This window comes from Colius striatus, chromosome 2 (genome assembly GCF_028858725.1).
Source record: "Colius striatus isolate bColStr4 chromosome 2, bColStr4.1.hap1, whole genome shotgun sequence".
NCBI classification, from domain to species: Eukaryota; Metazoa; Chordata; class Aves; order Coliiformes; family Coliidae; genus Colius; species Colius striatus.
The window spans coordinates 94,072,281-94,092,519 of NC_084760.1; the positions used below are offsets into that span (position 1 = coordinate 94,072,281).

At 49.9% G+C, this 20,239-nt stretch overlaps 1 protein-coding gene across 1 annotated transcript in view; it reads left to right on the plus strand.

The window, feature by feature from the left end:
* Window positions 1-20,239, plus strand: part of GALNT14 (polypeptide N-acetylgalactosaminyltransferase 14) — a 97,888-nt gene that overhangs the window by 20,972 nt on the left and 56,677 nt on the right. Inside the window, exon 3 of the mRNA XM_061990174.1 lies at window positions 16,977-17,146. Within this exon, the coding sequence (XP_061846158.1) occupies window positions 16,977-17,146 (170 nt within the window). The remainder of the gene's footprint in view (window positions 1-16,976; window positions 17,147-20,239) is intronic.

Sequence of the window (20,239 nt, forward strand, 5' to 3'; positions counted from 1 at the left end):
TCACCACTTCTACCTCAGAAAGTCAGGGGCAGTGGGATTAACCTGCTGCTGGCCACAGAGCCCTGCTCTGGTAGCGCTGGCTGCCCATTCTGCTTCGGCATCACTAGTGCCAGGTAGGGGGTGAAGGATAAGCCGAAGACGGCCTGATGGAGCTCAGCTGTGGCCCCTGTCAAATGCCTTGGGAAGAGAAGAACATCTTGTCCTGGTGTACTAGGAACCTGGTGCCTTCTAGCAGCCTGGACTCACATTTTAGAATAACCTGGCTTTTGCTGCTTGTCTTTTTGTAGGTATCCAAGTAGAGAGGCATAGGACAGGGCTGTCAAACTGCCTCTCCTGGGTGGTGGGTTTTACCGTGGTGCTTGAGGAGTTGCAGCCAGCCCTGAAGCAAGCACTGAGGGCTGGAGTGTGGTAAGCAGATCAAGTGTGCTGCTGATGAACTGTGGATGGTCAAGGAGTGAGAGCAGCTAGGGTGCTGTTGCATCAGTCCTCAGCAAATCCTACCTGCTGCTTGCTTCCTGCCATCTCAGAGAGGTGGAAGCAGTTCAGAGCGGGGACACAGGGTGATTGAGGTTTTGGAACAGCTTCTCTGTGAGAAGTAGGCTTGAGTTGTTTAGCCTGGGATGGAGGAGAGGAGTTCTTTTGGAGATCTGGAAGGTCATTAATGGCAGAGAGAAGGTGGATATGAAATATCTCCTTTGTCTCTTCCTGGATAAAAGCTGGGATCATCAGCTGGAAGCTGGCAGGGGCAGGTTCAATGTGGATGAATGCATCCACATTGTTTGTGGAGCTCTCTGTGACAGTGTCTTTTGGCTGCTGAAAGCCTCTGTTGAGTTTAGCAGTGACTGGATGGATACAATGTGCAGGCGTTAAAAGATGGGAGTGTGCTGGCAGCAGCAGGGAGTTCAGAAGAGATACCTTGGTGCTCACTCGCCTGGAGTTTTCCCCAGGTCTTTGCTGTTGAGACTCCACTCAGAGGTGGGGTATTCAGGCAGATGTGAGCCAGCACCACTGCCTTTCTGTGCAACCCCTCTGCCTGGCTGTGACTGCGAGCAGGGGCCAGATTTCCCACCCCATGGCCCCAGTGCATCCCTAGGGCAACTCTAGCGATTCAGCTGAGAGATTTTTTGCAGGGAAGGGTGTGTAAATGAGCACAAAAACCACAGCATGCATGCGTATATATACTGATGTATTTAATTTACTACATCCCTGTACCACATTCCACTAGGCTGTGGGAAACTGAGGCTAGGTGAAGGAACGAGCAACTCAGCAGGGAGGGAGTTGTGGGCACACCAGTCCTTTTGTCTAAGGTGTGGAGAGAATTCTGCTGCAGGGCTCTGATGGGGAAATGCCAGCCTCAAGAGAAGCACTGCCCTGCCTGCACCTCGCGCTGCCTGAGGCTGCTTACTGGACACAGAGCCCAGGGGCAGATCAGAAGTTGGCGGAGAGGAACAAGGCTTTTAAAATAACTTATTTCCCTTAGCACCACTAGATTTATTAAATTTTTTGTTCCTTTCTTTTTTTCCTGTCCTTCCTGACACCATGTCCATCAGCTCAGCAGCTTTAGAGCCGAGTGGTACAACCCCAGTGGCTGTGCCTGGCTGGCACATGCAGGGAACTGGGCAGACGTGCTGGTGCTCACTGGGGCAGGGAAGAGGGTTCATCCCTGCCATGAGGCTACTGTGCACTCTCCTTTGAAGCATTAAATGGTGTAGGAGCTGGCTTACCGGGGAGTGTAGCACATCACAGACCATTAGTCTTGCTGAGTATGGCTATGATCATACTTAGTGCTGCCTTCCTATCTCTCGTTTCTGAACCGTAGAGCACTTTGCGGTGATTAATTCAGCATGAGACTCTTAAGTGAGCATTATTACCCCTGTTTTAGAGCAGACGTAAAGGTTGCTGCAGACAAAGAGCAGGAACTCTCTGCCATACAGACGTTCTGTGGCTGTCACAAGCCGTCGGCACCTTCCGCTTGGCCTTCTTGTATCTCAGCGCTTTTTTAGGTCTATTTCATTGCCCTTGAGACATTCTTTCTGCTGCGAAAAGCGGCGATGTCTTCAGATGCTCAGCTGTACCGAGTAGCTTGGGATTAAAACTCTTTTTGCCTGTGTAGGAGAAAAAAGTCTTGGCTTGTGTAACCAGTTATTTCTGGTGCGTCTCTGCAGACACCTGCGTTGGTGTGGGCTGCAGCAGCAGATGCTGTGAGCCGCAGAGGGACTGCTGCCACGGACACCTGTGCACAGGCTCCTGCTCTGGGGGTTCAGGGCTCTGCCTTTCCTGAGGCTGTGCGTGAGCCAGTGCCGGGTCATCCACAGCAGGGCTGTGAGCCTGCCCTGCGTGTGTCTGGGCAATTAGTATCTCATGAGAGGGTGTTTTGTTCTCCTGTGGTCTCCAACAGGGACAAAAGAATATGAAAACACTCAGCTGGAGCTTGTGTTCTGAAGGTGCCTTTACAAGCTGTAAATCACAGAATCATAGAGTCACAGAATGGTAGCAGTTGGAAGGGGCCTCTAGAGATCATGCAGTCCAGCTGCCTGCTAAAGCAGGTTCACCTACATCAGGTCACACAGGAATGTGTTCAGGTGGGTTTTGAAAACCTCCAGAGGAGACAACTCCACACCCTCGCTGGGCAGCCTGTGCAGGGCTCCTTCAGCCTCACAGGAAATAAGTGTTTCCTTGTGTTTCAGTGGAACTTTTTCTGTTCCAGCTTGTTCCCATGACCCCTTGTGCTGCCACTGGGCACTACAGTGAAAAGTGCCACCCCATCCTCTTGACATCCACCCTTTAGGTACTTGGACGTGCTAATGACATCCCCGCTCAGTCTTCTCCAGGCTAAACAGCCCCAGGTCTCGCAGCCTTTCCTTGTAAGAATCCTCTGATCATCTTGGTAGGTCTCCACTGGACTCTCTCCAGAAGTTCCCTGTCCTTCTTGAGCTGGGGAGCCCAAAACTGGACCCAGAACTTCAGATAAGGCCTCACCAGGGCAGAGTAGAGGGAAAGAGAACCTCCCTCTGGCCCCACTCTTCTTGATGCATCCCAGGATGTCATTGGCCTTCTTGGCCACGAGGGCACATTGCTGGCTCATGGTTAGTTTGTTATCAACCAAAACTCCCAGGTCTCTCTCTGCAGAGCTGCTCTTCACCAGGCCAACCCCCAGCCTGTACTGGTGCATGGGGTTGTTCCTTCCCAGATGCAGGACTCTGCACCTGTCCTTGTTGAACCTCATGAGATTCCTCTGTGCCCAACTCTCAAGCCAGCTGAGATGCCGTTGAATGGCAGCACAGTCTTCTGGGGAATCAGACAGTCCTCCCAGTTTGGTGTCATCAGGGAATCTGCTGAGGGTACACTCTGTCCCCTCATCCAGGTCATTGATGAAGATGTTTAATAACAGATTATCAAATACAAATGCATCCAGGCGGGTTTTTTTGGGACCAGTGCTAGTGGAGATGCCCATGCCTGCCTGCCCTGCGGTTGGTAGGACCTCTGCACTGACTGCTGTGTTTTCAGGAGGGGTCCTTGGAGTAGCATGTCTTCTCCTTGGTGAGTCTTCTCCAAGTCTGCTCCTCACAAAGGTGTTGTGGCTTTTGCTTGCTCCAGCATGTCTATCAAAGCCTGAACATATCCCTGAGCACATTGCATTGTCATCTTCTCCGCTCTGCTTGAAGGCATGCTGTGGCTGGTGCCAAGAGCTCAGGGAGCAAGAGGAGATAGAATGATGCCTGTAGCTGGAAGAAGAGAGCTGCAGATGGATGTAGGAGAAGGTGAGGATGGAAAAAGACCCAGGAGGGGAAACAGTCCCATGGATACCCAACATTAAGGGAAATGTCACCAATATCCTAGAATATGGGACTTTACTTGCGCTTTCGGGTCTATCCAGACAACAAAAGGGTTTTGTTTCATCTCTAGTTGAGCAGACCTGTGCAGGGATGATGCAAGAGACTTCCTTCACCTCCCTGTTGCTCCACTCCTCATCTCCCCTTCATTTTCACTAGGAATCCTGTCTGGAGACAGCTCCTCTGCAAGGAGACATTGGGCACTGTAGTGTTATATCCAAATCTCTAGGCAGAGAAGCTGCATTAGCCCTGACTCAGACGTAACCCCTCCTGTCCTCTCCTGCCTGGCCACAGTTCAACATCTCATTTCCCTCTGGCTGGGAAGAATGGCTCCTCACTTCTTCGCAGCTACTCTCAGCAGCAAACCCAACCTCATTTGTATTACCCTGTGTCTGATCCTTCCTAATCCTTAAAGCAGTTCTGCCGGCAAGGGGAGCGTGTTGCTGCAGGAGCAAGGGGGGCTGAAAGTGTGCGGGACAGGCCGTGGCTCAGCTGGGTGATGGGGTTGCCTGAAAATGAGTCTGGCCTCTGCTCTTCACTCCTTGGGTTGTGTGCGGCACGTCTCTTCTCCACGACTTTGAGAGCAGGGACCTTCGCCTTCAGTAGATATTTGCCTTCTGGTGGAGCTAACGTTGTCTACCCAGCATTAAATACTCTTTGCTGAAGGGAGGATCATGCTGTTTCTGTGCCAACTGTTTCAGTTTAGGGGTCCTGGAGGTGTTGCCTACTAACCTGTTTCTGGTAAGATGGGTGAGCAAGCCTTGTGTAGTGACACCTCCATGCTGCTATGGGCAACGAATGGAGCTTCTGTTAACTTGCCACCCAGCTATGCTGTGAGAAGCTGTACAGTGCCCACAGCTACCGCCCTCCTCCGAGCCCGATGCTGCCCAAGCATCATAGAGTCATAGAATGGTAGGGGTTGGAAGGGAGCTTTAGAGATCATCTAGTCCAACCCCCCTGCAGAAGCAGGTTCACCTAGATCAGGTCACATAGGAACATGTCCAGGCAGGTCTTGAAGACCTCCAAGGAAGGAGACTCCACAACCCCTCTGGGCAGCCTGTGCCAGGGCTCCCCCACCTGAACAGTGAAATAGTTTTTTCTTATGTTTAAGTGGAACTTTTTGTGTTCCAGCTTTGTCCCATTACCCCTTGTCCTGTTACTAGCTAAAAGAGCCAAAGATTTGGGGAGCTTGTTTCTGCCTTGATTTGAGCCTTGCCACTGGCTTGTATGATTCTTTGCTGTGCTTGATGCCTCCTCACATTGTGGGCTGATACAAAATGCCATCTATGGGTGCACTTTGATGTCTACATTGAAGAGGACAAGATTTTGAGCTTTAGTGCGTTGAGGCACATGGTGAGACTTGATGCCTGCAGATGTGAGTTAGCCACAGCGTGTGGGGTCGTGATGGAGCCAAGCAGGAGCACGGCAGGAGCTGGTAGCTATGCTGTCTTGCCATGATGGAGAACACGTCTTCCTGCGTCAGCCAAGGGGGCTGCTGCAAGCACAAGTAGGAGCTGCCCATCAAGATTGTTATGCTTTGTTCTCAAGACTCAAAAAATGCTTTTTTCCTTACTGCAGTGAAACGTGTGTGTGTGTGTGAGAGAGAATCGGTGCCAAACGCAGATTTTATTTTTCTTCCGGTACTAACAACAAAGCTCAGTGCCTAGTTCCTGGTTTCTATCCAGATCCACGTGCTCTCTGGAGGTGTTTTGACTTTGCTTCATCAGGTGGCTTAGCAGCTGGCTTGGTTTTTATTTTTGAGTGGGTTTGTGGGTTTTTTCCCTTCTAGAAATGTGCAGAAATAGTGATCAGATATTGCCGCTGTTTTAGGGAAAGGAGGAAGGGAAGGTTCTCCCGTGTCTCTGGTCTGTGCCATAGCAGTGCTTTTTGAACCAGCATCCTCCTGGGTTTGAGAGCTGCAGTGCTGGGCCCTTGGTGGTAATACAGGTGTCCTCCAAATTACAGATGTTGTTTGCTGCAAGCCCAATTACAGTTTTGGTTGGCTTTTTGTTTGATTTTTGTTTAATTTTTTTTTAACCCTTTCCTTCTTTTTTCCTTTTGCATCTCTGAGCTTCCTAGCAATGTGGGAAGCTGCTCATGCCTTCACATGAGCACAGCAGGAGGAGGTGATGGGGTATGCATTTCCGTGCTTGTTTGCTTGCTTTCTCTTTGGGAAGGATGCTGCTGCTTCAGCCTGTCCCTCAAGGGAAGCAGGTGGCTTTTGCAGTGGCAGAAGGGTATCTTTGCTGTGATTCTTTCCCAGCAGTGTTTCTTCTCTCCCTATAGGGATGATTCTGGGGGCAGATTTACCCTAAAGTGTACTGCTCAGGCCTTGGTACAAGCTTTGTCCCACATCATCCTCGGGCTGTCCCTGCTGCATGGACCTGACATATCCCATGCCCCACCTCCCACCCCCAGCTGCAGCTCTGCTCAGGATTTACTCCTGTGAGCAGCAATGCCATGCTACTGGAAGGAAGCCTGACCCTGGAGCTCTGCCTGTGACCTGCCTGGACAGGCCACACCAGCTATGCCGTGCCTCTGCTCTCCCCAGCTAGGCCTGCATCATCACAAGGCACAGCATTCTTGAGGCTCCCGCAGCGCCTGTGCTCATGGCTGGCACAGATCTGCCGCCCTTCCTCAACAGGCTTATTTATTTTCTAACTCACCATACCATGCTACAGTGCATTTCTCACTAGCCAGGGATGGTTATTTTTTATTCCTGTTACTGAGCTGAGATAGGAGAAGGTTGGGCTGACACGCTCTAAATTATGCTGCTCTATCTCCAGTGCTGTCAGTCATGTTGCTCTCAGGCCCAAGATCTCACAGACACTCTGGAAGCAGGTGCCTAAGGATCAAAGGTTTAGATCAGTTCTTGGTGTCACAAATGTTTCAAATCTAATTTCTCCTTGAGGAGAGTTGTGGGGAGGATGGGCCGACAGCTGGGTAGTACATGCACCCTGGAGCGTCGTCACCGTGACCTGAACTTCATCTCCCTCTGTCTTCATGCTGAGGACCAGCTCCAGGTTACAGAAATGCCTGCCTCTCTGCAGAATGTGTGTGTGAGACGAGGAGGCGGGTCACCAGTGCTTTTTGATGGTGGGATGGTATCTGACAGGCAGACCCTAGCAGGTTCTGTGCTCCAGCTGTGTACTGAGGATTTGCAGGATGCCCCGTGGGTCAGTACTCTACAGCCTGTGCTGTTCCTACCAGCTGCAGAAAACCTGCCACTGGCTCCTGCATCCTCTCAATGTGGGCTAGGGCAGCCCATTTATTTTATGGTGATGTTTTTAAATATGTTGGAGAGGTCATGCTCTGACCAAGAGTTTCTCCACTACTAGCAAGGTAGCTGGTTGGCATGGTTTGAGTTGGCCTGGCCTGGCCTGCAGCATATCATTGCATGGGTGCATACACCAGGAAGGCTCTCTGAGAAGGCTTGGGGCACTTTGGTTAGTCACCAGCAAGGGTTTTCCCCTACACTTTCCACTCTGCAAAGAGTGAGAGATGGAAAGAGGACAAAAGCCCTTGTGCTGGAGCTGCTCAGTGTAGGTGATACTACCCGGGGAGCCGTCACCAAGTGGGAGCCTTGTGAGGTAATTGTAGGAGCAGAGAGGACGAGGCATGGCTAGGCATGAGGATGAGGCTTTTCCAGAGCTGGAAATCAGTCGCAGGAGCAAGAAGTTTTGAGTGATGGCATTTCTTGTCCTTACTGATCTTCCTTGAAGCAGATTGTGCCTCGGTGCTCAATTGGTAAAGCTCTGCACCTCGAAAGGAGTTAGCTGGCAGAGACAGGGGAAAAGGCAAGCTTGTGTCTTCCTGAAGACAGCTAAACCCATCTGTATAACTGCCCTGGTGTATTTGCTATTAGGATATCCATTCTTCCAATCTCTGGGATTTTTCCCCCTGTTAAAATAAACCAAGGTAAAGTAAAGGCTGAGCTTTCCCTCCCTTGGAGGCACTTTTCCCTTCACATTAGTACACTGCTGTTATCCATCACCTCTTGTTGCTGCTCGGTTTGGAAGGGTAGCTGCTTGGGGAAGGAGAGTAGCGTTAGTTTCTAAAGCTGTGTAAAGATCCCCATGGAAGCAATTACCAGATAGATTACCCCTGGCTTTGCTGCTGTGAAAAGGCTATGTCAGGTCAAGGATGCCGAGTGTATTAACAGCACGTTCCCTTCCTTGCTTGGAAGGTGTGGTTCGGATTAGCCTCCTGCTTTTTAAAGGTCTGAGTTCAGAGCAGGACTCTAGCTGCTGGCTCCTTTCTCTTTCCTTCCCTGCTCCCATTTCCTTCTCCCTTTCGTCCTGATGCACCCCATCCTGGGCTGTCCTCTGGGTGTGGGACCTGCAGCTCCCTGAGGAAGGAGGAGACCTTTTCCTATCCCTGAGATGCACAAGGTTTGTGATTTGGTAGGAGCTTTGGCTTTTACACAGCAGGACAAGCAAAGCTCAGCTGGAGACTGAGTGCAGCTATGGGCTCCTAAGTGCTAAATCGTCTGCTGCTCCTGCTGAAGCCTGGAAAGGCTGGTTTGACCTTCATGGCTGGGAAGCAGCTCATGTCTGTCCTGAAAAGGCACAGAGGAAAACAAAACAGTGTCTGTTCCCACAAGAGCTACTTTTGCCACTCTTATTTACCCACCATGGGTCTGGGATCTTCCCAAATGTGTTTGACCTCTGATGATCCTGGGAATGAGCTGAATCTAGCTGGCATGTGGGGGCACACGGGATGCTGCCTTCATTTCTTTCCCAGTTAATGCCATGTGTAATTGCTGCAGACCTTCAAAGTGTCAGCTCTGGGGCAACTAGCGGATGGTGGTACTGAGTGGTGGCAATGGCCAAGGAGGGACTGCCTGTGGTGGTCAGTTAATGAAGCACAATGGCCACAAAGATGCTCTCTGCCATCTCCCAGTGCCCTGGCAAGCCCAGAGCAGGGTGGCAAGGGGAACCCCTCTAGCAAGGGCCAAAGACCCTTGGGGGAGCTGGCATCAACAAAGGATGGAGAGAGCATGTGCCCCACAACTGGTGGGTGCACTGATGGGGAAATGTTGGCATCGTCCCAGAGGGCTCACTGTGGAGCAGAGCTGCTGCCAGACCAGTGTTTTTGTACCCTTTTTGTTTTTTAATTGGAAAAAAAAAATCTCAGTGGAAGCAGAGGCTCTCTTGTAGACTCTTAAAACCTATTTGGTTTTGTTTGCTGTCCAGAATTACTGTTTACTGACCCATTGAAAGAGTTCATAGGCACCAGCAGGCTGGGTTTGCTGCAGACACAGACAAGATGACCTTGCTTATCCTTTCTTTGGAGACTATGAGGTAGCTTGGACCTTTTTTGATGTAAACTGATGCAGCCTGAACATGAGCAGTTGATCTGAGCAGTCCCACAGCATCTTAGGGAACCTGCGAGCAGGCTGAAGAGGAGATGACCGAAAATCCCCTCTGTTCTCCCACTTGGCTCCTGGCACAGACAGAGCTGGGTCTTCTCTTTTCTCGAGTCAGCAGCTTGGTTTGTGCTGACCTCCTAAATATTCAGCTCATTATACAGTGTAACGTATAAATAAACCAGAAGCAGGCAGCAATATTCTCCAGGAGGATATAATCGGCTTCCTTTCTTTTTTAATTAGACAGGATTTGTCTTCATGTGTCAGGCTAGCCTATGGGCTAATTTATTATTTTAAAGAATTAAAATCTATGTTCTTTAGGCAGCGAGATGCTTCTGTTCGGCTGCATGCACACACCTGATTTTGAGGATCCAGAAAGGAAGAGCATCATTCCAAGTGGGAACGCAGGGAATTTTGTAGCTGGATATTGTTTCCAGAAGTCAGTGGCATGGATCCTGTGCTCCTCTCCATTGTTGCAAGGAGGCAGGAGGTTCCTCAGCATATTGGAGGTGATGGAGGTCCCCAGGGGGATTTCTTGGGATCTGGCCCGGGTGTGCGATGGTGGTGGGGAGTGTGCATTGTCTCTGCCCCTGTGGAGGCAGGATGGTGGCCTGGTGCTACAGCCAGCAGGCAGGAGCATCATCCACACATGAAGCTCAGGCCCAAGCTGCTTGTGAGAGGTGGGGGTGTATTTTAACCTGGCACCGATGCTCTCATGGCAAGTGTCTTGCTGATCAGTGTGCTATGAACTCTGAGCTGACTTACTTTATCCTTAGGGAAGCCCTGGAAACAAAATTTGGCCTTACATCAAAGCAATGAATCTATCATCTTTCCCTCCTTACAAGTAGGAGTCCCTTACTCCTGATTTGCAAATAAATTCCCCATTTTGGTGGCTGTCCTGGCCATCTGTTTTAAAATTAAAGCTTTAGTGCCCTTACTGGAAAAAGCATCAATAATTCTCAGGTGACTTTTCATGCCATTGTGTTTGGCTGGAGACTTTAGTGGATTTAAACCTCTGGAGAGAGTTTCAGACTCTGTATATCATTTACTTCAGATACAGACAAGGAGACACACAAACAGCTAGTTCTGCTGTAATCGACTTAACGATGGCCCAGCTGCCCTGGCCCTGGAATAGCTCCTTGCAGTGAATCAACAGCCAACAACTTACACTTTTATTAGTTGAGCATGGGGACATTAAGAAAGTCACACTGGAGAGTCTTCTCCAGAGCCTGAATGAGGAAGTTTCTATCTAGGTGGTGGTTGCAGCCATAGTTCTTGAAGGTCAAGTCTTTCCAATGGTCACTTCCATCTTTTCTCAGTCCTGTGGCCTGGTGCAGTAGGTGTCTTAATTGCATAAACATGTACATGCAACACAGGAGAGATACAGACACTGCCCAGGCAGGAATAGGTGTTGGAGGGTGGATTGGAAAGAGAGTGGGCAAGGAGACCAACAAGAGTGGTGTTAGCATGGCCTTAGCTTCAGGGCCAAGTGAGAAAGTGGGACACTTGCTGGAAGGTCCTCAGGGATATGTGTTCTCTGCTGAGTTAGCAGAGGAAGGCAGTGCTCCATCCTTTGAAGGTGGAGCAGCGTGCCTGCAGATGCGCGTTGAGCAGGGAAAGGTCATTGTCAGCGAGAAGCTTAATGGTGAATGCTCAGAGCTTCTCCAGGGACCCCAGCTGCAGGACAGACTTTCCTAGAGAACTATCTTGTTTTAATTGGATATCAATATTAATATTTTATTCCATTCTGTTGTTGTTGTTCTTTCTTCTCCCAGCAAATGCGGTCAGAGCAGACTCAGATCTGAAAGTCTCTCTTGAGAGGCAGTAAATCACCTCCAAGTAGTGTGAGATGCCAGTCCAGCTTGGGGCAGGATAGGATCCTGGCAAACATGGGTCTGCTCTACATCCCTGTGGGGTCGCAGAAGAGCTGCCAACAACGTGCCCGAGTGTTGTGCCCAGGCACCAGGGCCAGAGAAACAGGAGCTTCACAGCCCTCAAATAAAGGAACTGGAGCTAAAATTTCCAGGGGACGGAAGACTAATTAAGGGCGGATGGTAGCCGAGGCGCAGAGCTGTCTCCATTTCCGCTGCCTGGTTGATGTCAGCACAAAGCTGGAGAAGGCGGCACTGAGCCAATGAAGCACTTAAGCAAGTACTTAACTTCAAGCATTTAAACAGCAGTTGCTGTGGGCTGCTCCAAGTGCCTGGAGTTGCTTAAGTTTGTAAGTGCTTGATTGGCTTGGGGGCTGTGCAGTTTGGGGAAGGGGGATGAGAAAGGAGGTGTGGGATGTGACCCTGCCAGGCAGGGTCTGTGCTGGTTCTTAAGCAGTAACCGTACCACTGGAGGATGTGCTGCAGGACAGCTACTAAGCCTGTTCTCCAGGGACCCACAGCCTGATTTTGGCACCATCACACACTCTTTGGACAGGGCAAAGACTGTGACTGTAGTGCTCTCTCTGTCTTTCCCCTATATCTTGAGGATGAAGCCATTGGAATGCACAGCACTGTGTGCACAGGGCTAAGCCAAGCTGCTGGGCTCTTGGGTCAGGAAAACCACACCAAAGCTCCCCTGAAGATTCTTCTACCTTGATGCTCCATCGGGGCTGTTTGGAGAGACAGGGAAGAGGATGAAGGCATCATGTTGTTGCCCTGCTTCTTTCTCTTCTGAGGCTGCTGACCCTATTAGTGCATGCACTGGCACCGGAGGATGAGGAAGGATGAGCCCTACCCTGTTTGAAGTATTGTAATCCTTTCAGGTGGCATTAGTGCCTTGGCCAGTAACAGCTCTATAATTGAACCTCCTGCTTGCAGAGGCCCTGTGCTTCAGTGAGACGTTTAGATCTCATTTGTATAATGCCTGGTTGCAATTCCTGCTGAAAGATTGTCTCGTGCTTTCAGTGCCCCAGAGCTGTGCCCAACATGCACATGTGCTCCAACCTTCTGCATGCAGAGCAGAGACGTGGCACCAGAGTTTCTAGAGGTTTTGCTCATTTATTGGCACTTTTGCTTGGCTTGCGTATTTTTATTTTCCCCTCCCGTCTTTATTAGTGCTGGAGTCCCAGGGAAGGCAGGATTCAGAGGCTCGGTGGCAAGTGCATCATCAGGGATTATGGTATCATAGAATAGAATTGTAGAATTGTTTAGGTTAGAAAAGACCTGTATGATCATCAAGTCCAACTGTTAACCCAGCACTGCCACATCTATTTCTAAGCAATGTTTCTCAGCATCTCATCTACACATCTTTTAAATGTCTTCAGGAATGGTGACTCTGCCACCTCCCTGAGTGGCCTGTTTCAGTGCTTAACACCCCTCTCAGTGAAAAAGCTCATCCTAATATCCAGTCTAAACCTCCCCTGGTGCAACTTGAGACCATTTTTTCTTGTCTCAGGGAAAGCTGGTGTGAGGCACGTTTGGCTGCTGCCAGACTCCCTTGTGGGATCATCATTGCACCTCCACATAACAAAACCCCTTTACCTGGCCAGGGATTGGGGCTCCCTGGTAAACACTGTCAGCTCTGCCTTGTCACCAGGCTGGTTTGGGTTTGCTGCCTCCTGAAGGGATGTGTGTGTTGCCAGTCCAATTCATTGCAGTCTAAAGGCAGCGCTCGGCAGCCCCCAAAGGGAAATAGCTTTAATTTTAGCAAAGGCTTTAACTTTTCTATTTTAAAACAGTGTCACAAAAGAAGAAGGTGAATCAGAGTCTGTTTTTGGCTTGCACTCCCTGCTTTTTTTCTTCCTGGGCAGCCGGAGGCTGGCCCTGGGGACCAGTGCAACTTGCCCATGGCTGGTAATTACTGGCTTCGCTTGGGCCAGGATTTTCACCCAAAATGCCCTTTTCCTGCCAGGCCATCTCCGTGTGGCCAAGGTGCTGCTGCAGTGTGCTGGATCGCTGCCTGGTGTGCCGCCTGCTTTGTCCTCCTGTGCCAGTGAGGGGTGCTGGGGGCTGCCGAGGGTTGCGGGCAGGAGAGTGCAGAGCATCCCACGGGGACACCGCAGACCCACAGCAGCAGCCAGATGGGTTGCTCCATCCTCCTTCCCGCTCCAGCGATCCCTGCTGTACTGTAATCATACAATTATTATGCCATTAAAATGTCATATTCGCAGAAATCCACATAAACAAGGCATTAGCACTTGCCAGAAAATTGTAGTTTTACTGCTAATGACCCGCTTTCCCCCTGCAGCACCACTCCCTTTTTTTAAAAGAGAATTTTTCCTTTTTCCCCCTTTTTTTTTTGGTTTTTGAGCTGTGATTTAAGAGGCAGATGACAAATTACATCTTTGCAGTGAGAGGGTTTTGATCTTTCATGTACACTTGCAGTGGAAAGCTGCCTGCATGCTTGCTTTGGGGGGTTTGCCCTTCACTGGTAAGATTTTGGGGGGTGCCTTTAGTGGGTGGTTTTGGGAGGGCTGCTTTTGGTGATCTGGTGCAGCTCGATGAGCCCAGCTCTCAGCTGAGCGCTGGTGTGAGATGAGAGCTCCTCTTCATAATGAGTTTTGACCATGTGTCATTGCCTTGGGGGGGTTCCTCTCATTGGCCCCCTTGGGGACCCCTCCAATGTAGTCTTGTAAGGGGCAGCACTTCCTTGGATACAGCCACCTCTTGAATATTTTTTTCCTTCTCTTTCCCACAGACTGGTTGAGTCTCTCATACTCTTTTTAAGCATCGACTGTGTTTCCTATAATTAATACCAGCCATTAAACTGCAATGTTGAAAGAGAAATTACCTAATTCCAAGAAAAAAAATGAAAATTTATTACTGGGACATGAGAGAAAATTAATATGAAACTTGGAGAGAGGAGCCCTGTAGAAGATAAATAGAAAGCCAAGTGGAGTATTGACTTGATCCTTTCCTAGTGCCGGGTAATTTGGCTTCTAAAGTGAGTTAGATCATAATAAATTAAATTTAGATTTCTGCACATCAGTTAAATAACTCCCAAGACAGAATTTTGGTGTGAGGAAGAGGTGATAATACATGGTGGAAGTACTATAATGAAGACCTTATCCAGTAACCCATAACTGATGTGCTATCCGTGGGTGAGCGAAGGGGTTTTCTGCTTACGCTTTAGCTTGTATTCTCTGTTCCTGATCTGGTACCTATGTGCAGGGCGGGGAAGTCTTCTACCTCCCACCACTTGCACAGCTGGGAGCATTTCATCTGAGAATGCTGCCTTTCTTTCCCTTCCCACTTTGTGTAGGTATTTTTTTGCAGAAGTCTCTGTGCAGGTGTCCAGGTGTCCTGCCCCAATTTTGGTCACCCTTGTGGGCATGCTTGGAATGGAAAGCTGAAAAACACCCAGAAGATTTGGACAGGAGATGTGGATCGAAAGCAAAAGACCAAACCTGAGTACCTACTTCTGGTTGAGAAAGTTAACACAATCCTTGGGCTTGCATTGTGGCAAGATAGTGGTTAAAATAACTCTTTAATCTCCACTTGGCATCTATTTGCTCTTGATCTCAGATGTGTATTTAACTACCTGATACTTAGGAACCAACCTACTGATAGCTTTCCCGGACTCAAAAAGGAGAGCCTGGGAGAATCAAGGTGGGGCTGATGTCCTTCAGGTGGAGATTTCATGTGGATATTAGTTATTCATGGTAGTGGGAACTGTGAATGCAACCCTTGCACCAAAATATATCCAGGGCAGGATGATGAGCAAATGCTGTGGGATAAGACACTGCTATTTGTCCATGTGTCTGTATACTGCTGGAACCCCTCCACTAACAGGATGGTAGTGAGACTAGATGGATGCTGGGGAAATGCTGTCCTTGAAGCACATGCCAAGACCCTCTCATGCACTGACTCCCTCTTTCTGCTGGCCTGGCCAGAGCCTTGCTGCCCTTGCAGCACGTGCAGAAGCTCCAGTTTTCCTGAAGCAGGGTCCACCCTCCAGAATCTGCCAGCCCTTCTACCCGAGCCATCAGATGCTCACCTGGCTGCTTCTCTTTCAGCTGGTCCAAGGCTGTTTGGTTCAATTGACATTAAAAAATGTCAATATATGTATACATCCAATACCCTTAAGTGCTGTGTGGCTGCTTTTAAAAAACATTTCTCAATAAGTTTGATAAAACAAACGTTCACTTTTCTTCACAGCATTAAAATTTAGGGACTGCAACTCTGCAGCAGTTGCTTTAACAGTGCCAGGCCCCCCCAGGGTCATCATGAAATCTTATAAACGCCAAGTTGTTGATGGCTCCAAGATGCAATTGTCTCACTTTTCCCTCATCTTTTACTGCAGCAGTAAATCACTTTCCTCAAGATGCCTTAGAAAAAACATAAACAATGTTTATCACCCTGTGTACATCGGTCCTCCTGAAAGCCCTCAGGGGAATTACGTACATCCTCCTTGTAAACCTCCTGCCAATGACCTTACTGGTTTCATAACTTTCTCCCAGCCTTGGATAACTTTCACCTTGGCCCAAATAACTTTCTCCCAGTTTGGGTGCTGGCTCGGGAGTTTCTTTTGATCTTCCCTGCGTGGGGGTAAGTGTTGGAGGAGCTCCTGGGAAGGCTGTGGGGTCACACCAAGGATGTGTATCTGGAAGCCGATGCAGCCCTAGGCTCGATGTTGCGTTTTTGGGAGGGTGCTCTTATCTTTGTGACCCAACGCGGTGTGGGGCATCGTGTGGCTGGAGGCACCCGGCTTGGTCCTACTGCTGTTCACTTGCAGGAGCTAGTGCTCTCTGCTCCCTATGACTAGAGAAAATATACTGCCAGATGCAAGCAAAATCAATTACAGGATAAAAATCGCCCATTTCAAAAGCTTCATTTTGCGCTCTTAGCAGGCAAAATCAGCTTTGAGATGGTATGAGCTGAGGGGGAGGGAAAAAAAAGAAAAGAAGAAGAAAAGATCAATTATTGGATAAGATCACAATTTTCTTTAGGGCTGAGATGTCTGTAAATGTTTGCATCTCTCCCATGTTACACGTAGGCTGAGATCAAAGAGGTTGTGCTGCTGTAATGATGAGATCTTATCAGCATCGCATTGTGCTGGCTGGCTCAGGCTGCTCATACCCATCGCATTGTGCTGGCTGGCTGCTCATACCGTGCCTAAACCCCCACCAGCATCATGCTGCTGAGGGATGCTTAAACCCCTCTGATGCCATCATGCTGCTAAGGGATGCTCACACCCCTTGGCAGTTGCTGGAGCTGTCAGGTAACCCCAAAATGCAGCTCTATCCTTTTGAAGGGATTGGGACTGCAAAGGAACATACTTGCCTGCTCTTCTCCCTGTAGTAGGGCTGAAGCGCTCGTCGGGAGACTTGTTGCAGCAAAGATGGACCAAAATTGGGCTGTGAGGACCACGGGCCCTTTATTGCAGGGCCCTGTTGCTGGAGCTGGTCCTGCAGCTAGGGTATAGCTATAGGCACGTCAAATTGTGCTTAATGAAGCTGCTCCTGTCTGGAGGCCCTTTCCCACCTGACAGGTTACAGGGATGAAGGGGCATGTAATGTAAACTACCTTTGCTTTTTGGCTGAAGAGAAGTTAAGACCCTAACAAGACCTTTTCACTGTTATATTTCTCGAGGTTGTGCTGGTTGAGAAGGGGCTCCACCAGAATCTGGTTTCAGATTGGTCATTTTAAATTCAAATTGGCTGTCTCCCTTTGGCATGCTGTTTCAGGACCTAGGATAAAACCAAAACCTGAAGACCTCGTTAGCCTGCTCTTGCCATGCTTGCCTGTGCTTTGGGGCCAACCGATCTCAGGAGGACCTCCGCAGTGGGGTCAGATGTCCTCCAGTCTCTCCTGTCTCTAACGGGGCTGACTTTGTGCGTGCAGGGCTCGGACGTGGACTGGGACGACCTCTGGGATGAGTTTGAAGAGCGGAGGTACCTGAGTGCCCGGAGATGGAAGGGCGGAGAGGACCCGTACCGACTCCATGCCTTTAATCAGCGGGAGAGCGAGAGGATCCCCAGCGACCGGGCCGTGCGCGACACCCGCCATCACAGGTTCTGCCTCCCCCCTGGTTTCTCCTGGTCTTCCTCATGGAACTTCATTATAAGGGTGGATAGTCCCGTTCCTCTTCAGGGCCGTGGTTTTGGGATGCTAGGTGGGTCTGGGATCTTCACCCACGCCCAGTGGGTGCACTTGGGATTGGTTCTGCCTGGGTTGTATTTTTAGGATTGAATCTTTCACTTGATTTCTCGGCCTGTCTTGGCAGTCCTAAACCTATTAATTAAAACTTGTATAAATTTTTTGGGGGCCACAGAGAAAAAAAGGAAAAGCCTTTTTTCTTTTCCTTCAGAAGACTGATGGCTGTGCAGGAGTGCATCTCCACAGCAGGCAGAGTCTTTGCTAGTGCTGGGAGCTCTTGCTCTGCAGCGGATGCAGTGAGACAGTGAAAAGGGAATAAAACATTCGTAGAGCACTTGTTTTGCTCTGCAGAGAGGGGAGTTAATGTGGGGAATAAGATACTATTGGTGAGTGAGTAGCAGAGAACAGAGTAGCAGTAAGAACTCATTGGGTTACTAGCAGCTCCAGCAGTATCAGAGTTAAAAATAACCTTTGGCACCCAAAGGGCCTCTTGAGGGAGGCAGGGAGGATTGCAGTGAGGTTTGCCCTGTGGGGTCTGTGATCACTTGGCTGCTGGCTGTGGAAAGCTGTGAACATGAGAAGGGCAGGGTGGGAGTTTTGTTGCACCTTCACTTGCTGTAGCCTCCCTCTGGTTGCCCTTCCAATCTCTTCAGGCAAAAGCTACCCTTACTGGGTGCAGGTTGTTGATGGTCTGTGGGATTAGTCGTTAGTCTGCTGGGTGGCATGATGCTGGAATGTTCCACTGGGGTAGGAAATACCTCCAAGGTTCCCTCAACTCACTTTTTCCCCTGTGTCTTCTGAGAGCACAGTGTATGCTTGGCTGCTGCTGGCAGTCCCCAGCCTGTACCTGTTGCAAGCCCTTCCCAAGGAGGTGTGCCTAGTGGTACATCCCAGTCCTCTGGCAGCAGGCATCCTCTCCCAGCTACTCCCAGAGGTCTTTCAGAGAGGAGCTTTGCTCCGGTGGGAGCCCTGTGCTGGACCCAACCCTTGCTGCCCATGCTTTGTGATTTGGAGCAACCCAACACCTGGCATCTGACCCCACTCTACATTTCCCCTATTCTGGTCCAAATGCAGCACTTAGGCTGAAATGCTGAAGCAGCAGCAGTTCTCCAGCCCTATAGCAAGCAGCGTGCTTATTTATTTATTTATTCTTTTAGCTTCTTTTTGTAGTAAGGACCAGATGCTCTTTTCTCCAGAGAGGAGCTGTCAGCCCTGACGGACGCCTGTTATAGCTGAGCAGAGAGCGAGTGTGCTATTCCTGGAGAGAATTAATGCCAGGGATATTAACCATCTGCCCTGTTAAAAGGGAAGATCGCCTCGGCTGCCCCCTCTCCATACCCACACGATGTGGTGGCAGCCACCTTGTTCCCGGGCAGGCAGATGTGGTGCTGAGTGCTCCTGCGAAAGGAAAGTTCTCATTAAGGAGGAAACGAGGGCACAGCACATGGGAGGGGCTGAGGCTAATTGCGTTTGCTTCCAATTTCCTTAACCCGGTAATTGGATTCTGATTTATTGAATATGTCTGAACAATGCTGCGGGTGATGCACCATTAGCCGAGCATTAGAGCGGCCACAGAGGAAATGGGGCTGCTGGGAGATCTGGGGTGGGGAGGGGGGAAAGCTCTAATGGGAGGAATGGAGGAGTTAGTCGACAGAGAAAGGTACAGAGTTTGCAGAGCCCTCTCTGGAAATAAATCCTTGCTCATGGTGCTAGTGTCTGGGGAGCTGCTGCAGTGGGTACTCTGGCACTACAGGTGGGATGAGCACAGCCTGCTCTTGGAGCAAAGAGAGTTCACTGGTGGTTGTGCAGGGGGAAGGTTTAAAGGGAGTCCAGGATGGAGTTGATTAGGCGAGATCCCTCCTGCAAAGTGGAGAGCAGAGTGCCACAGACCAGGCTAGTGTGAGAGATAAGAAAACCCCTGGGCTCACATTGTGTGACCTTCTGGAGGCTGTGCTCAGAGGCTTGATTTTAAGGGCACACCTGGCTTAGGCTGCTTTGTGTGAGCCAGACTGGAAGTGCTCAGACTTTCTTGTATGATAGTGAAGCCAAAGAGCTGGACCTCAGAGTGGCAGCACTGAGACTCACAGACCTGCATGCCACAGTTACGTCCCGAGACCAGCACCTCATAGTCCTGATCCTAGTGCCTGGGACATGGGAGTGATGCTCCTTATGGCCTCTTTGTGGGGTGTTTTTCGCTAGGATGGTTGTGGAAGATTTCCTAGAGTTTTCTTTGCTCATCCAGACAAATGTCTGGACTTGCCAACGATAGCTGAATATACAAAATCTGGCAAGGGCTGAGCAGCCAGATCCTTGCCAGAAAGTCATGGAGAGGGCAAGTACTTTCAGCAGGGTGGGATGTGGCACTGACAGCCAGTTGCTTAGCAATGTTTGCTGGATTGATTTTGTTTTTAAATCACAGCCAGTGCAGTAGTTTCAGATGGAGGGGAATCACAGTGCTCTGAGGAATCTGAGCTTGAGAAACCATGGCGGCTCCCCTGGCCTGCCTCTACTCAGCACGGGACAGTGAGCCTGTGCTCGATTTGCAGGTGGTTTCAGATGGAAAAATGTAATGGCTTCCACGGGCAGCATCACCTCAGTCTGGGAGATCTCACAGCTGGAGCATCACTCCTGGTGACCTGCCTGCAGTTCTCTGCCATTAACTATGTTCCTGGTTGCAAGCTGACTAAGCCCTTGGACCACATGAAGGGATGTCTTTCTCCAGGAGAAGATGATGTAAGACCCCGTGGCGATCTATCTCATCCCCACCAAGAGTCAAGGTGAAAGAATCCTCGTGACCACAGCAGCAGGCTGGACCCAGATCTAGTTGTCGGGTCCACATCATGTTCAGCCAACTTATGCCACTGGAGTGGGTGGCTAGTCTCCCTCCACTTCGGTAGCCACACACCGTTGGGATTACCTCATCGCCACATCCCACATTCTGCAACTCCCACGGGCAAACCGCAGGACCAAAACAGCAGAGAGTGAGTCAGTGCCAGGCGCACGCAGAG